Source organism: Chiloscyllium plagiosum, unplaced genomic scaffold (genome assembly GCF_037043375.1).
Source record: "Chiloscyllium plagiosum isolate Xiang-an unplaced genomic scaffold, Cpla_swu_hap1 HiC_scaffold_23, whole genome shotgun sequence".
Lineage (NCBI taxonomy): Eukaryota > Metazoa > Chordata > Chondrichthyes > Orectolobiformes > Hemiscylliidae > Chiloscyllium > Chiloscyllium plagiosum.
In genome coordinates, this window is record NW_028270161.1 from 6,798,472 (window position 1) to 6,816,395 (window position 17,924).

The 17,924-nt window shown below is 49.0% G+C and overlaps 1 protein-coding gene across 1 annotated transcript; it reads right to left on the reverse strand.

The window, feature by feature from the left end:
* Window positions 1–1,073: 1,073 nt before the first annotated feature.
* On the reverse strand, window positions 1,074–15,284 carry echdc3 (enoyl CoA hydratase domain containing 3). Its single transcript, XM_087999350.1, has 5 exons — window positions 15,082–15,284; window positions 8,122–8,243; window positions 5,941–6,038; window positions 4,880–5,080; window positions 1,074–1,592 (listed from the first exon to the last, which is right to left on the reverse strand). The coding sequence occupies exons 1-5, from the start codon at window positions 15,267–15,269 to the stop codon at window positions 1,260–1,262; spliced, it is 942 nt and encodes a 313-aa protein (XP_087855476.1). The 5' UTR covers window positions 15,270–15,284; the 3' UTR covers window positions 1,074–1,259.
* Between the last annotated feature and the right edge of the window lie 2,640 nt (window positions 15,285–17,924).

Genomic DNA, 17,924 nt, shown 5'->3' on the forward strand with positions numbered 1-17,924 from the left:
TGAATGGTCTCTTCTGTGGCATAATTCTGTAATCTATCACGGTTTTTCTTTACATTTTCATTACAATTCCAAAACAAGTAATTAATTTTTTAAAAATTAATTGTTAATGGGATGTGGGGAGAAAGTGAGGTCTGCAGATGCTGGAGATCAAAGTTGAAACTTTATTGCTGGAACAGCACAGCAGGTCAGGCAGCATCCAGGGAACAGGAGATTCGACGTTTCGGGCACAGGCCCTTCTTCAGGATTCCTGAAGAAGGGCCTGTGCCCGAAACGTCGAATCTCCTGTTCCCTGGATGCTGCCTGACCTGCTGTGCTGTTCCAGCAATAAAGTTTCAACCTTAATGGGATGTGGGCATTGCTGGCTGGGCTAACATTTCTTGCCTTTCCTAAGTTGCCCCTTGAGAAGGTGGAGGTGAGCTGCCTTCTTGAACTGCTGCAGTCCACGATGTCCTTAGGGAGGGAGTCCCAGGAGTTTGACCCAGTGACACTGAAGGAACAGCGATATATTTCCAAGTTAGGATGGTGAGTGGCTCGGAGAGGAACTTGCAGGGAGTGGTGTTCCTACATATCTGCTGCCCTTGTCCTTCCAGATGGAAGTGGTTGTGGGTTTGGAAGGTGCCCTATAAGGTGTCTAAGGAGCACTTTCTGCAGTGCATCTTGTAGATGGTACACACTGCTGCTACTGAGCGTCAATGTTTGGAGTGGATGTTTGTGGATGTGGTGCCAATCAAGCGGGCTGCTTTGTCCTGGATGGTGTCAAGCTTCTTGAGGGTTGTTGGAGCTGCACCCATCCAGGCAAGTGGGGAGTATTCCATCACACTCCTGACTTGTGCTGTGTAGATGCTGGAAAGGATTTGGGGAGTCAGGAGGTGTATTCCTAGCCTCTAACATGCTCTTGTCGCCACCGTGTTTGTGTCTTGAGGTCAGTTGAGTTTCTCGTCAATGGTAAGCCCCAGAATGTTGATAGTGGGGGATTCGCTGATGGTAACACCATTGAATAAGAAGGAGTAATGGTTAAATTGTCTCTAACTGGAAATGCTCATTGCCTGGTACATGTGTAGTGCAAACATTACTTTTTACATAAATTACAATCTTCTTTATTTGTAATAACATCCGTATTATATTTACAATTCATTCCAAGTAGAAATGAAGTTCCTTGAAGGGATCAGATCTCACATTGGGAATTTTATAGCTATTAGGCTTCAGAGTAGTGCACCTTTACCCAGAAACACTGCACACACCAAGATGGGCGGAGACTGTTACTCATGTGCCCTTTCAGTGGAATGTCTCCACACAGGTTTCCTCTTCTGGATGAAAGACTGAATTCCTTCCTGACCATCCCTCAGTGCCAGGTTGTCCACCATGACCTGTGCAGCAATTTGATATGCTTCGTTTCGGTTGTGGGCCATTTGTTTGTAAAATGTGGCTTTTCCCAGCGCGATAACAGACCTGCTTGCTTCACAGATTTTGTTCGCAATTTTCATAGTCACCTCGTCCAGTTTGTCCTCAGGCACCACCCGACTAACCAGTCCGTGCAGCAATGCATCATGGGCAGAAATAGGCTCTCCGGTAAACAGCATTTCTAAAGCAACCTGTCACGAATGGAATTTATTCAATTCTTCTGCACAACAAAGGTTGAGTAGACAAACACATTCCTTCCCTGATCATATTGACACAAAGTCAGAAGTCACATGACACCACGTTATAGTCCAACAGATTTGTTTGAAATCACAAGCTTTCGGAGCGCTGCTCCATCTGGTGTCATGTGACTTCTGACTTTGTTCACCCCAGTCCAACATGGCACCTCTGCATACTGACACAGGCCAAAGTGCCTTTTTAATATTCCCCCTTCCATATCATTTATACAGACCGTGCCTGCGTTACAAACAGGTTCAGTTCTTGACTCTGTTCCCAAGTCGATTTGTGTGCAAGTCGGAACACGGTGCAAAACAATTTTAAAAATCGTTCACAAGTATGGGAAACAATTGTATGTCGGATCCTTAATATTACACCCCTGTATGGGATTGCGTTTGCAGGTATGAGCATTTATAAGTCAGACATTCGTAAATCGGGAAGCCCCTGTATAAATCATTTGAATGAAGAGGCTGAGGTTAGATACATTTGCTGTGGACACATGGGCTAAAATGGGCAATGGGACTAGATATATTTAGGATATATGGTTCACGTGGACGAGTTGGGCTGAAGTGCTGTGTATCTCTATGAAGCTTTAACTCTCTAAACACAGTTATGAGTTTCGAAGGAGCCTACAATGAGTGAGTGGGCAAAGATCTGGCAAATGGAGTTTAATATGAGAAAGACTACAATTGTCCATTTTGGCAGAAAGAATAAAATAGCATATTATCTAAATGGTGAGAGGTTACAGAGCTCTGAGATGCAAGGACTGATTTCCCTGTCCTTCTCTGATGTGCTGTGGGATCTTTAATGTCAATCAGAGGGAACAGACTGGGCCTCAGTTTAATGTCACTTCCAAAATGTGGATGTGGGCCATTTGGCCCTTTCTTTCTGCTCTGCCATTCAATAAGATCCTGGCTGATTATTCCTGTATTTCATATTTGACATTCCCATCTCCTCATGAGAAGGCCTCTGGGTATCCTAGTGCACCAATCACAGACTAGTCTGCAGGTCTAGTAAGAATCAGGAAATCTAATAGAATGTGATGGTTTATTGTGAGGAGAGTTGAATGCAGGAGTAGGGAGGTTATACTTTAGTTATCATCCTGCCCCAGTAGCTACCTGATGAAGGAGCAGCGCTCCGAAAGTTAGTGCTTCCACATAAACCTGTTGGACTATAACCTGATGTTGTGTGATTTTTAACTTAGTTATACAGGACATTGGTGAGACCACATCTAGAGTACTGTGTGTACTACTGGTCACAGTACTCACAGAAGAATGTTAATACATTGGAAACAGTTGAGAGAAAGTTTACTAGACTAATCCCTGGAATTAATGGATTGCTTTATGAGGAATGGCTGGACAGGCTGAGCCTGTATCTTCTGGAATTTAGAACAGTTTGAGGTAACTTAATTGAAACATGCAAGATCCTGAGGGGAATTGACCAGGTGGGTATGGAGAGGATGTTTCCCTCCTTTGGAAAAATCTAGATCTAGGGGTCTTGGTTCAATAATAAGTTACCACCCTCTTCAGTTAGAGATGAGGAAAAATTCTTGATGATCAAGGAGATGAAAAATGATCAGGATTATGCAGGAATGTAGAATTGAAGTTAAAAACAGATCAGGATCTTACTGAATGGGGAGCAGACTCAAAGGGCCGAGTGGCCTCATCTTGTTCCATGTTTATACATTTTTGGCTTGGGAAGAACCAGGGAGCACTGGAATGAAGGAATGGTTTTTTTATTGGGAAGAAAGGGTCAGCCTGAAAAAGGAAGGTGTGAGTTCTAGTCTCACTCCAACCCAAAAGCAGGGCTGATGCTTCAAGGTAAAAACAATGACCGCGGATGCTGGAAACCAGATTCTGGATTCGTGGTGCTGGAAAAGTACAGCAGATGATGCTTCAAGGGCAGTACTGAGGGAGCACTGCACTGCCAGGGGTGTCATGTGGAGGGAGGGACATTGTTTATTTTTAAGGTGGAGGTCAATGGATTTTAATTAGCCAATGTAATCAAATATTATTGGGAGTGGGTGGGAATGTCATGATCTTATTGAATGACAGGGCAGGCTGAAGGGGCTGAATGGCCCACTTTGCGACTATTTCACATGTTTTGGATGAGACATGTAACTGATGCCCAATCTGACTCTCCCAGACCAGTATTAAAGATCCCATTCACTGACTGACAGCACACTTTCTGATTATTGCCACTTTGCTGTTTCTGGGTAAAACTGGTTTTTGCCTTGTGAACATTACAACAGTAGGTTATAGTCAACAGGTTTATTTGGAAGTACAAGCTTTCACAGCATTGCTCCTTTGTCAGGTAGCTACCTGATGAAGGAGCAGTGCTCCAAAAGCCTGTACTTCCAAATAAACCTGTTGGATTACAACCTGGTGTTGTGCGATGTTTAACTTTGTCCAACTCAATCCAACACTGGCTACACTAAAACAGTGACTACATTTCAAAAGTACTTCACTGTTTCAAGAGAGCATTGGAATTGCTGGGGGCATGAAAGGCGCTATTAAAATGCAAGTTCTTTCCTTTTCTGCCAATAGTCCAGTGGCTCACCTTTCAGAACTTTAACAATTAGCAGCCCTCCACAGAAATCAAAAGCATTTTAAATTGCATAAGATTCCAGTGCTGCTAACAGTGATGGGGAATCACATTTATGATGAACACTTGTAATTCCTGAAAATGTGAAATGATTGGGTGACACAGTGGCTTAGTGGTTAGCACTGCTGCCTCACAGTGCCAGGGACCCGGGTTCAATTCCAGCCTCGGGTAACTGTCTGTGTGGGGTTCCTCCGGGTGCTCTGGTTTCCTCCCACAGTCCAAACATGTGCAGATCAGGTGAGTAGGCCGTGGGATTACCCACATTGTCCATAGTGTCTCTGGCTTCTTCAGCCAGAAGGTAGTGAATCTATGGAATTCTTTGCCACAGAGGTCTGTGGAGGCCAGGTCACTGGTGTATTTAAGACGAAGATAGATAGGTTCCTGGGTATCAAGGTTTAAGGAGAGAAAGCGGGAGAATGGGGTTGAGAAACTTATCAACCACGATTGAATGGCGGAGCAGACTTGATGGGCTGAATGGCCTAATATCTGCTCCTATGTCTTACAGATGTGCAGGCTAGGTGGGTTAGCCATGGGAAATGCAGGGTACAGGGATAGGGTAGGGGTGTGGGTGGGCTGCTCTTTGAAGGGTCAGTGTGGACTGAATGACCTATTTCTGTGATTCTGTGATTGTAAGGCATACCTTCCGAGGAAGCGATCGCCCCACAGCGACAGCTGGTGTGGAACAGAAGAGCCCGACATTGACTCCTGGAGTTGCAAACCTCGATTTCTCTGATGCCACCGCGATGTCACAGCTGGCAACGAGCTGGCAGCCAGCAGCGGTGGCTAAACCATTAACTTTTGCAATGACTGGCACCGGCATATCCTGAATCAGATTCATAACCTGTAAATTGTAGGAAGTTTGATCAGCAGAGAGAACCTTTAACTGTACTGCCATCTCACTCCTGAAACCTCCTCACTCAAGATCATTTCTCAGCCCCTCCTCCTGTATGGCCCGCTTCCCATGGGGCTACTGCATGTCTCTATTATCTATAGTAGGTCAGACCAGTTAAGGATGGCAGTTTCCTACCCTAAAGGACATCAGTGAACCAGATGGGTTTTTCTCGACAATTGATGATTCATGGTCATCGGTTGACTTGTCATTGAATTCAAATTCCATGATCTGCCATGGTGGGATTTGACGCCGGGTCCCCAGAACATTATCTGGGTCTCCAGATTAACAGGGAGAAAGTGAGGACTGCAGACGCTGGAGATCAGAGTCAAAATGTGTGGTGCTGGAAGAGCACAGCAGGTCAGGCAGCATCCAAGGAGCAGGAGAATCAATGCTTCGGGCATAAGCTGAAGAGCTTATGCTCGAAATGTCGACTCTCCTGCTCCTCGGATGCTGCCTGACCGGCTGTGCTTTTCCAGCACCACACATTTTGACTCTGGATTAACAATGCAGTGATAATACCAGTAGGCCACTGCTTCCCCTTTCTAATGAGGAAGCAACCCTCTGGACTGGCACTCTAACTTGAGTGACCATGCTAACAGCTCCATGGGCACTAAAGTCCTACATTTGTTTCCTAAATCACTCCACCTCTTTCGGATTCCACCCCACTATCTTCTTATGCAGCTCAGTGTTAAATCTGGCTTGATAATCATCTTTATTTTATTCTGTTAAAGTAACAATAAGTTGCTGTTAAAGGCACGGCATAATTGTCATTGTTATTCATTCCATTAAGTGTAAAATGATCAGCTTACGTCCGTGCAGACTGCAAACACCTCAGCGTGATGATCCCATCCTTCAGCAGATGTTAGTTCCTTGAGGTTGTGGCCAGATGAAAATACAGGTCCTTCAGCTGTATGCACCAATCACACAGTATCAGCCTCGAATGGAAATATGACGCTAATATTACAAGTAGAATAAATAGAAACATTTCTAGCAATGACTCATAAACATATTCTTCTGCTAAATAAGAGTTGATTATTTTCTTGCTTTCTGCACTCTCAGATCTCTGGTGTGGGGAGAGTGAGAGTGACAGATGTAGAGAGGGAGAAAGAGAGAGACAAAGTAGAGGGGGAGAGAGGGGGAGAGAGAGAGAGGGAGAGAGAGACACAGAGAGACAGAGAGAGAGTAAGAGTGGGGGAGAGAGAGAAAGAGAGAAAGGCAGAGAGAGAAAGTAAGAGGTGGACAGAGAGAGAGAGAGAGAGAGAGACAGTAAGGATGAAGGAGAGAGATGTGGAGAGAGGAATCAGAGATGGAACGAGAGAAAGTGAGAGAAGCAGTGATTGTAGGAGAGAGAGGAGCAGAGGCAGAGAGGAAGACGGAGGGAAAGAGAGACACCATGAGAATGAGAAAGAGAGATAGAGAGGGAGGAGAGAGAGAGATAAGCAGCAAGAGTGGGAGACAGAGGGAGAAAAAGAAAGGGAAAGAGAGAGAAATAGGAAGAGTGGGAAAGAGACAGAGAGGGAAGAGAGAGAGAAACAGTGAGAGTGGGAGACAGTGCCAGAGAGTGAGAAAGAGAAGGGGCAAAGTCAGGAGTTTGGCACTGGTCAAAATACTGAGATGGCTAGTATAGACATGATGGGTGAAATGGCCTCCTTCTGCACTGAAACAATTCTGTCATGTTGTGAGAGACGGAGAGAGATTGAGAGACAGCCTGTATGTTTCCCTCAGCACTTTACAAGTAATGAAGGCCATACAGTCCATCAAACCCTTGTTCCCGAATGAGAACTCACACAGAGTCAGCGGCTCAGTGACCATTTTACCCAACTGGTAAACAAAAGACATGGCCAGAATGTTTCTGCTGGCTTTGCCTCCTAACCCCAGCAACAGAAAAATCAGCTTCCCCACCAACCAGGGACCTCCCTTTGCCATTTAACCCTCAAGAAGGGGGAGGTGGAACATGGGGATCATGGAGGAGGCAGGGGAGAGGCCCAGATCTTGGTGGGAGTAGCTACCTGATCTCTAAAGGGGGCCGGTAACAGAGGCACTCATTCTGTCTACCTCTCCCTCCTAAGGCACAGTCACCTGACAGCCCCGGTTATACAGGGCCATTGGTGTGACCTCCTCTCCAAATAGTTTTGAATCTTTATTTAAAGAAAGATGGAAATAAACTGGAGGCTACTGTAAGGAAACCCACTGGATTGATCTCTGGAAGGACTGGATTGTCCTATAACAAGTGCAGACAGGGCTCAGTGTCCACTGGGGTTTACGAGAGGGGCAGGTGTGTACAAAATCCTGAGAGGTCTCGACAAGGTGTTCTTGGAAAGCCTCTTGTGGTGCGCCCAAAAAAAAAAGAAGGGTTCCTTTAAAATTAGATTTACCCTCTTAGGTCAGCGCTGGGGAGATTTTTTTTTCCTCAGATGGTTTGTGTAACGTTAGGACTCTCTCTGCCTCTGAAGGCAGCGGAAGGGAATCATTGAATATTTTTAAAAGCCGAGGTGGACGGATTCAGATTGGTTCTGAAGAAGGGTCACTGGATCCGAAACATTTAGTCTGTTTCTCTTTCCACAGATGCTGCCGGACCTGCTGAGCTTCTCCAGCAATTTCTGATGTCCAGCATCCACAGTTCCATGGAATCCCATTCTGCCTGACAAGTCCACCCTGACTCTCCAAAGAGCATCCCACCCTAACCCTACAATCCTGCATCTCTCAGGGCTAATCCACCTAGCCTAAGCATCCCTGGACGCTATGGTCAATCTACCTAACCTGCACATCTTTTGGACTGTGGGAGGAAACCCACACAAACACAGGGAGAACATGCAAACTCCACACAGACAGTCACCTAAGGTTGGAATTGAACCCAAGTCCCTGACACCGTGAGGCAGGCTAACCACTCAGCCACCATTCTTATTTCCCTGGCTATGTTTTACTTTACCACATGAGCCTCACTATGATCGAAGTCGGTCCATTAAATGCTAAATCATGGCTGGAATTACCTGAGATCACAATAACTCGGAGGTCATTGCTTTCTGCATCGTGGAGGAGGTCTCTGTGCAGAGATTCCAACATGGCCAGCGACAAAGCATTCCTCTTCTGTGGGTTATTCAGAACAATGGACCTGGACAGAAGACAAATTACTTTCTGGGAACAGACTGGCATTGGAGGCAGTCCAGAGAAGGTTGATTGGGCTGATACCAGGAATGGAGGCACTGTCTTGTGAAGGGAGGTTGAGCAGTTTGGGTCTGTCCTTATTAGAGTTAGAAGAGTGAAAGGTGATCTCATTAAGGGGCTTGACAGGGTCAATGCTGAGGATGTTACCCCTCGTGGGAGAGTCTAGGAGACAGTATTGTCTCAGAATAAAGAGGTGTCAATTTAAGACTGAACTGAGATGAAATTCCTTCTCTCAGAGGGCTGTGAGTCTTTGGAACTCCTTGCCACAGAGAGCTGTGGGGGCAGAGTCCTTATGTATGTTTAAGGCTGAGATAGGTTCTTGAACAGTTGGGGAATCAAGAGTTACAGGGAAAGACCGGAATGTGGACGTGAGGAATGTCCGATCAGCCATGATCCTATTGGATGGCATAGCAAGTTCAAGGGGCCGAATGGCCTACCCTGTTCCTATTTCTTATGGTTGATGGAGATTTGAAATCTCTCTGTTTTGCCAACATTCTGACCATTTAAGATGGCTGCCTCTTTTACCTTACATTGGAATACTTCCCACAAACCACTGCTCGAGCCCATAAGACCATAAGGCATAGGAGCAGATATTAGGCCATTCAGCCCATCAAGTCTGCTCCGTCATTCAATTATGGCTGATAAGTTTCTCAATTCCATATTCCCACTTTCTCCTGTAACCCTTGATCCTCAAGAGCCTTTCTATCTCCATCTTATATACACTCAATGACCTGGCCTCTATTGTCTTCAGTGGCAATGAATTCTGTAGATTCACCATCCTCTGGCTGAAGAAGTTTCTCATTTCCGTTCTAAACAGAAACTTTATTTGTGTGTTTGTTATTCACTGGATGTGGGTGTTTCTAGTGAGGCCAGCATTTATTGCTCTTTTGCTAATTACTCAGAGGGCAGTTAAGAGGCAACAATATTACTGTGGGTCTGAAGTCACATTTGGGTCATACTGGGTAAGGATTAGAAATTACACAGGCCACCAGCCCCACCCCCAGGTTCAGGGCACATTAGAAATTACACAGGCCACCAGCCCCACCCCCAGGTTCAGGGCACATTAGAAATTACACAGACCCCCACCCCCCCAGGTTCTGGGCACATTAGAAATCACACAGACCCCACCCCCCAGGTTCAGGGCACATTAGAAATTACACAGACCCCCACCCCCCCACCCCCAGGTTCAGGGCACATTAGAAATTACACAGACCCCCACCCCCCAGGTTCAGGGCACATTAGAAATTACACAGACCCCCACCCCCCCACCCCCAGGTGCCGATGCTGGAATCCAAAGTAGACAAACAGGAGGCTGGAAGAACACAGCAAGCCAAGTAACATCAGGACTAGCCCTGAAGAAGGGTTATACCCGAAACGTTGACTTCTCCACCTCCTGATGCTGCCTGGCTTGCTGTGTTCTTCCAGCTTCCTGCCTGTCTAGACTGGAAAAGGATGGCAATTTCCTTCCCTGAAAGACATTAGTGAACCAGATGTGCTTTTCCTGACCAGCAGCAATGGATTCATGGTCAGTTTCTTTAGAACTATTGAATCCTTGCCTTAGCAGGATTCGAACCTGGGTCGCCGGGACATTAGCTGGGTCACTGGATCAACAGGATACAACTAGACCATTGCCTCCCCGCCTCTTTGAGAGGAACTGCACACAGTCAAGGTGCCAACCCTGTACCAGCCTATCTGAAGAAGAACGGTGCCCTGAACCTTGGGGGAGGGGGGGCTGTATAATTTCTAACGTTCCCTGAACCCGGGGGCTGGGGGTGGGGTTCTGTGTAATTTCTAACGTGCCCTGAACCTGGGGGTGGGGGTTTGTGTAATTTCTAATGTCTGGATTAGTGGTGCTGGAAGAGCACAGCAGTTCAGGCAGCATCCGAGGAGCAGTAAAATCAACGTTACAGCACCACTGATCCAGAATCTGGTTTCCAGCATCTGCAGTCATTGTTTTTACCCAGTAATTTCTAATGTGCCCTGAACCTGGGGGTGGGGGGACTGTGTAATTTCTAATGTGCCCTGAACCTGGGGGGGGGGGGGGGGGGGGTCTGTGTAATTTCTAATGTGCCCTGAATCTGGGGGGAGGGAGGACTGTGTAATTTCTAATGTGCCCTGAACCTGGGGGGTGGGGGTCTGTGTAATTTCTAATGTGCCCTGAACCTGGGGGTGGGGCTGGTGGCCTGTGTAATTTCTAATGTGCCCTGAACCTGGGGGTGGGGGCTGGGGGTCCGTGTAATTTGTAATGTGCCCTGAATGTGGGGGTGGGGCTGGGGGTCTGTGTAATTTCTAATGTGCTCTGAACCTGGGGGGTGGGGGTCTGTGTGATTTCTAATGTGCCCTGAACCTGGGGGTGGGGCTGGTGGCCTGTGTAATTTCTAATGTGCCCTGAACCTGGGGGTAGGGCTGGGGGCCTGTGTAATTTCTAATGTGCCCTGAACCTGGGGGAGGGGGTCTGTGAAATTTCTAATGTGACCTGAACCTGGAGGGGGGGGGGTCTGTGTAATTTCTAATGTGCATTGAACCTGGGGTGGGGGTGGGGGTCTGTGTAATTTCTAATGTGCCCTGAACCTGGGGGGAGGGGAGCCTGTGTAATTTCTAATGTGCCCTGAAACTGGGGGTGGGGGGGGGGGCAGGGGCCTGTGTAATTTCTAATGTGCCCAGAACCTGGGGGGAGGGGGGTCTGTGTAATTTCGAATGTGCCCTGAGCCTGGGGTTGGGGGTCTGTGTAATTTCTAATGTGCCCTGAACCTGGGGAGAGGGGGGGGTGCTGCGTAATTTCTAATGTGCCCTGAACCTGGGGTGGGAGGGGGCTGCGTAATTTCTAATGTGCCCTGAGCCTGGGGGTGGGGGTCTGTGTAATTTCTAATGTGCCCTGAACCTGGGGGTAGGGGGGCCTCTGTAATTTCTAATATGCCCTGAACCTGGGGCTGGGGGTCTGTGTAATTTCTAATGTGCCCTGAACCTGGGGGGTGGGGGTCTGTGTGATTTCTAATGTGCCCTGAACCTGGGGGTGGGGCTGGTGGCCTGTGTAATTTCTAATGTGCCCTGAACCTGGGGGTGGGGGCTGGGGGTCCGTGTAATTTGTAATGTGCCCTGAATGTGGGGGTGGGGCTGGGGGTCTGTGTAATTTCTAATGTGCTCTGAACCTGGGGGCTGGGGGTCTGTGTGATTTCTAATGTGCCCTGAACCTGGGGTTGGGGGCCTGTGTAAGTTCTAATGTGCCCTGAACCTGGGGGTAGGGCTGGGGGCCTGTGTAATTTCTAATGTGCCCTGAACCTGGGGGAGGGAGTCTGTGAAATTTCTAATGTGACCTGAACCTGGGGGGGTGGGGGGGGTCTGTGTAATTTCTAATGTGCATTGAACCTGGGGTGGGGGTAGGGCTGGGGGCCTGTGTAATTTCTAATGTGCCCTGAACCTGGGGGAGGGAGTCTGTGAAATTTCTAATGTGACCTGAACCTGGGGGGGCGGGGGGGGTCTGTGTAATTTCTAATGTGCATTGAACCTGGGTTGGGATGGGGGTGGGGGTCTGTGTAATTTCTAATGTGCCCTGAACCTGGGGGGAGGGGAGCCTATGTAATTTCTAATGTGCCCTGAACCCTGGGGGCTGGGGCCTGTGTAATTTCTAATGTGCCCAGAACCTGGGGGGAGGGGGGTCTGTGTAATTTCGAATGTGCCCTGAGCCTGGGGTTGGGGGTCTGTGTAATTTCTAATGTGCCCTGAACCTGGGGAGAGTGGGGGGGGGGGCTGCGTAATTTCTAATGTGCCCTGAACCTGGGGGGAGAGGGGGCTGCGTAATTTCTAATGTGCCCTGAACCTGGGGGCTGGGGGTCTGTGTAATTTCTAATGTGCCCTGAACCTGGGGATGGGGTCTGTGAAATTTCTAATGTGACCTGAACCTGGGGGGAGGGGGGTCAGTGTAATTTCGAATGTGCCCTGAGCCTGGGGTTGGGGGTCTGTGTAATTTCTAATGTGCCCTGAGCCGGGGGTTGGGGTGGGGGTCTGTGTAATTTCTAATGTGCATTGAACCTGGGGTGGGGGTGGGGGGTCTGTAATTTCTAATGTGTCCTGAACCTGGAGGTGGGGGTGCAGGGGCCTGTGTAATTTCTAATGTGCCCAGAACCTGGTGGGAGGGGGGTCTGTGTAATTTCGAATGTGCCCTGAACCTGGGGGAGGGGGTCTGTATAATTTCTAATATGCCCTGAACCAGGGGTGTGGGCAGGGGTATGTATAATTTCTAGTGTGACCTGAACCTGGGGGGAGGGGGGTCTGTGTAATTTCTAATGTGCCCTGAACCTGGGGGGGGGGTGGGGGTCTGAGTAATTTATAATGTGCCCTGAACCTGGGGGGGAGGGGGGTCTGTGTAATTTCTAGTGTGACCTGAACCTGGGGGGAGGGGAGCCTGTATAATTTCTAGTGTGACCTGAACCTGGGGGTGGGGGTCTGTGTAATTTCTAGTGTGACCTGAACTTGGGGGGGAGGGGGTCTGTGTAATTTCTAGTGTGCCCTGAACCTGGGGATGGGGGTGGGGGTCTGTGTAATTTCTAGTGTGACCTGAATCTGGGGGTTGAGGTCTGTGTAATTTCTAGTGTGACCTGAACCTGGGGGGGAGGAGGGTCTGTGTAATTTCTAATGTGACCTGAACCTGGGGGTGGGGGTCTGTGTAATTTCTAATGTGACCTGAACCTGGGGGGAGGGGAGCCTGTGTAATTTCTAATGTGCCCTGAACCTGGGGGTGGGGGTCTGTGTAATTTCGAATGTGCCCTGAGCCTGGGGTTGGGGGTCTGTGTAATTTCTAATGTGCCCTGAACCTGGGGAGAGGGTGGGGGGCTGCGTAATTTCTAATGTGCCCTGAACCTGGGGGGAGAGGGGGCTGCGTAATTTCTAATGTGACCTGAACCTGGGGGGAGGGGGGTCTGTGTAATTTCGAATGTGCCCTGAGCCTGGGGTTGGGGGTCTGTGTAATTTCTAATGTGCCCTGAGCCTGGGGTTGGGGGCTGGGGGTCCGTGTAATTTGTAATGTGCCCTGAATGTGGGGGTGGGGCTGGGGGTCTGTGTAATTTCTAATGTGCTCTGAACCTGGGGGCTGGGGGTCTGTGTAATTTCTAATGTGCCCTGAACCTTGGGTTGGGGGCTGGGGGTCCGTGTAATTTGTAATGTGCCCTGAATGTGGGGGTGGGGCTGGGGGTCTGTGTAATTTCTAATGTGCTCTGAACCTGGGGGCTGGGGGTCTGTGTAATTTCTAATGTGCCCTGAACCTGGGGGATGGGGTCTGTGAAATTTCCAATGTGACCTGAACCTGGGGTGAGGGGGGTCTGTGTAATTTCGAATGTGCCCTGAGCCTGGGGTTGGGGGTCTGTGTAATTTCTAATGTGCCCTGAGCCTGGGGTTGGGGGTCTGTGTAATTTCTAATGTGCATTGAACCTGGGGTGGGGGTGGGGGGTCTGTGTAATTTCTAATGTGCCCTGAACCTGGGGGTGGGGGGGCACGGGCCTGTGTAATTTCTAATGTGCCCAGAACCTGGTGGGAGGGGGGTCTGTGTAATTTCGAATGTGCCCTGAACCTGGGGGAGGGGGGTCTGTGTAATTTCTAATATGCCCTGAACCAGGGGTGTGGGCAGGGGTATGTATAATTTCTAGTGTGACCTGAACCTGGGGGGAGGGGGGTCTGTGTAATTTCTAATGTGCCCTGAACCTGGGGGGGGGAGGGGGGTCTGTGTAATTTCTAATGTGCCCTGAACCCTGGGGGTGGGGGTCTGAGTAATTTCTAATGTGCCCTGAACCTGGGGGGGAGGGGGGCCTGTGTAATTTCTAGTGTGACCTGAACCTGGGGGGAGGGGAGCCTGTATAATTTCTAGTGTGACCTGAACCTGGGGGTGGGGGTCTGTGTAATTTCTAGTGTGACCTGAACCTGGGGGGGAGGGGGTCTGTGTAATTTCTAGTGTGCCCTGAACCTGGGGATGGGGGTGGGGGTCTGTGTAATTTCTAGTGTGACCTGAATCTGGGGGTTGGGGTCTGTGTAATTTCTAGTGTGACCTGAACCTGGGGGGGAGGAGGGTCTGTGTAATTTCTAATGTGACCTGAACCTGGGGGTGGGGGTCTGTGTAATTTCTAATGTGACCTGAACCTGGGGGTGGGGGTCTGTGTAATTTCTAATGTGCCCTGAACCTGGGGGGGAGGGGGGTCTGTGTAATTTCTAATGTGACCTGAACCTGGGGGTGGGGGTCTGTGTAATTTCTAGTGTGACCTGAACCTGGGGGTGGGGGTCTGTGTAATTTCTAGTGTGACCTGAACCTGGGGGTGGGGGTCTGTGTAATTTCTAGTGTGCCCTGAACCTGGGGGGAGGGGGTCTGTGTAATTTCTAATGTGACCTGAACCTGGGGGGAGGGGGTCTGTGTAATTTCTAGTGTGACCTGAACCTGGGGGGAGGGGGTCTGTGTAATTTCTAGTGTGACCTGAACCTGGGGGGAAGGGGTCTGTGTAATTTCTAGTGTGCCCTGAACCTGGCGGGGAGGGGGGGTCTGTGTAATTTCTAATGTGCCCTGAACCTGGCGGGGAGGGGGGGTCTGTGTAATTTCTAATGTGCCCTGAACCTGGCGGGGAGGGGGGGTCTGTGTAATGTCTAGTGTGACCTGAACCTGGGGGTGGGGGTCTGTGTAATTTCTAGTGTGACCTGAACCTGGGGGTGGGGGTCTGTGTAATTTCTAGTGTGACCTGAACCTGGGGGTGGGGGTCTGTGTAATTTCTAGTGTACAGTGCCTGGCCTGGTCCACGTCCAACACTGACCTGATCCCATTGCTCTGAGTCCTGGCTGTCAGTTTATCACATTGAGCTGTTTCACTGGCACAGCGGCCTGGCGTGTAAATAGACGGTAACCATCCCGCCGTGTCTCTCCCCTGGAAAAGCCGAACGGAGGCTCTTGCAAACTCTCTCAATTTCCTGAAATACCTTCCAGCAGTAGCTACACTCCCCATGGTGCTTCCCCAACTGTTCGTACAATACAACAGCCCCAACACAACCTGAAACTCACAGCTAAAGTTCCACCTACTTTACAGTCCATGCCAGGAGATTGCTTGCTTTTTTGCAGTTTTGTTTTGGGGAGGCAATGGACTCGTGGTGTTACCGTGAGAATATTAATCCAGACATCTGGCTAATGTTCTGAGTTCAAATCCGTCCATGGCAGATTGTGGAATTTGAATTCAATAACAAGTCTAATAGCACCTGATGAAGGAGCAGTGCTCCAAAAAGTTAGTTTTTTCAAATAAACCCGTTGGACTATAACCTGGTTTCATGTGATTGATGACCCTTGTCCACCCCAGTCCGATACCGGCAGCTTCACATCAAGTATAATGATGACTATCAGTCCATTGTTGATTGTTGGAAAAACCCATCTGGTTCACTAATGTCCTTTCGAGAGGTAACTGGTGTCCTTTCCTGGTCTGGCCTACATGTGACTCCAGACCTACAGCAATGTGATTGACTCTTAACTGCCCTCCAGACAATGAGGATTGGACATTAAATGCTGAAAGACCGCAATGGTTGATGATGCTCTCAGCCACATCTCCTCCACTTCCCGCTCCTCCGCCCTTGAACCCCGCCCCTCCAATTCCCACCAGGACAGAACCCTACTGGTCCTCACCTACCAGCCCACCAACCTCCAGATGCATCATATCATCCTTTGTCATTTCCACCACCTCCAAACAGACCCCACCACCAAGGACATGTTTCCCTCCCCTCCCTAACAGCGTTCCGGAACGACCACTCCCTCCGCGACTCCCTTGTCAGGTCCACACCCCCCACCAACCCAACCTCCACTCCCGGCACCTTCCCCTGCAACCGCAAGAAATGCAAAACTTGCGCCCACACCTCCCCCTCACTTCCCTCCAAGGCCCCAAGGGATCCTTCAATATCCGTCAGAAATTCACCTGCACCTCCACACACATCATTTACTGCATCTGCTGCACCCAATGTGGCCTCCTATACATTGGGGAGACAGGCCGCCTACTTGCGGAACGTTTCAGAGAACACCTCTGGGACACCCGGACCAACCAACCCAACCGCCCTGTGGCTGAACACTTTAACTCCCCCTCCCACTCCACCAAGGACATTCAGGTCCTTGGCCTCCTCCATCGCCAGACCATGGCAACACGATACCTGGAGGAAGAGCGCCTCATCTTCCGCCTACGAACCCTCCAACCACAAGGGATGAATGCAGATTTCTCCAGCTTTCTCATTTCCCCTCCCCCCACCTTTTCTCAGTCCCAACCCTCAGACTCAGCACCGCCTTCTTGACCTGCAATCTTCTTCCTGACCTCTCCGCCCTATCACCCTCATCTTAACTTCCTTCCACCTATCGCATTTCCAACGCCCCTCCCCCAAGTCCCTCCTCCCTACCTTTTATCTTAGCCTGCTTGGCACACCCTCCTCATTCCTGAAGAAGGGCTTATGCCCGAAACGTCGATTCTCCTGCTCCTTTGATGCTGCCTGACCTGCTGCGCTTTTCCAGCAACACATTTTTAAGCAATAAATGCTGAGCCAGAGATGCCCACACCCTATGAATGAATAAAACAAAATCATAAATGTTGTTTCATTGTAAATTGTATTTTTTCCAATTTGACCCATAAGTTATATCTTCTATTTGATCTACTTTTATAATGCCTTGGAAAATACCATTGCTCTTTTGTGCAAATGGATTTTCACTGTCCATGTCACCTGGAATAGATCTCACTTGAAACATTTCCCTAAACATCGATGCTAATTTATTTGAAAAATGTTAGTATCCGGAGGAGGCGGTCTTGTTGCACAGTGGGAAACGCTCTGAGTTTAGATCCCGCCTTATAATATAGCCCAACAGGTTGATTATGAGTCTGGGGTGTGGGCCTGAACCATTATAATGGACTGATCCTGATGGAGATTCATGATAGTCAATACCCACTTTGGGCATGGTACTTCATAGAAAAGATAGAATCCCTACAGTTTGGAAATAGGCCATTCAGTCCATCAAGTCCACACCACCCTTCCAAAGAACATTCTACCAAGACCCATCTCTATAATCCTGAGTGTGTCGGCTAATCCACCTAGCCTGCACACCCTGGTCACTGTGGGCAATTTAGCATGGACAATCCACCTAACCTGCATATCCTTGGACAGTGGGAGGACACTGGAGCACCGAGAGGAAACCCACACGGATACAAGGAGAATGTGTAAACTCCACACAGTCACCTAAGGGTGGAATCAAACCCGGGTCCCAGGCACTGTGACGCAGCATTGCTAACCACTGAGCCACCATGCTGTACATGAACAGTGAGTGAGTTAGAGAGAGAGAGAGAGTGAGTTGGTGTATCCAAGCCACACACTGATCAACTCCTAAAGAACAGTTAACTCATTGCGGTTCAATGGCAGTGCTCCTGTTTCTGCATCAAGGTTTGGGATTTAATCACAATTAAGTGGCCTCTGGTGCAGTACTGTGGGAATACTGCACTGTCACGATTGCCAATTTTAAGGTGAAGTGTTCAGGCCTGATTGTTTTTTCCCTCTCAGGTGATTGTGAAAGATCCCATGGTACAAGAGCAGGACAGATTTTTCTGTTGTTCAAGCCAACATCGATCCCTCAACCCATGCCACAAATC

What these genes read in the sequence shown, in the direction of transcription:
- echdc3 (XM_087999350.1), bottom strand. Translation starts at nt 15,269, where the DNA reads ATGGGGAGTGTAGCTACTGCTGGAAGGTATTTCAGGAAATTGAGAGAG. An exon ending in ACTCAGAGCAATGGGATCAG is followed by an intron (nt 8,244 to 15,081) that starts GTCAGTGTTGGA and finishes TCTTCTGTCCAG; the next exon opens with GTCCATTGTTCTGAATAACC. An exon ending in CCGAGTTATTGTGATCTCAG is followed by an intron (nt 6,039 to 8,121) that starts GTAATTCCAGCC and finishes TGGTGCATACAG; the next exon opens with CTGAAGGACCTGTATTTTCA.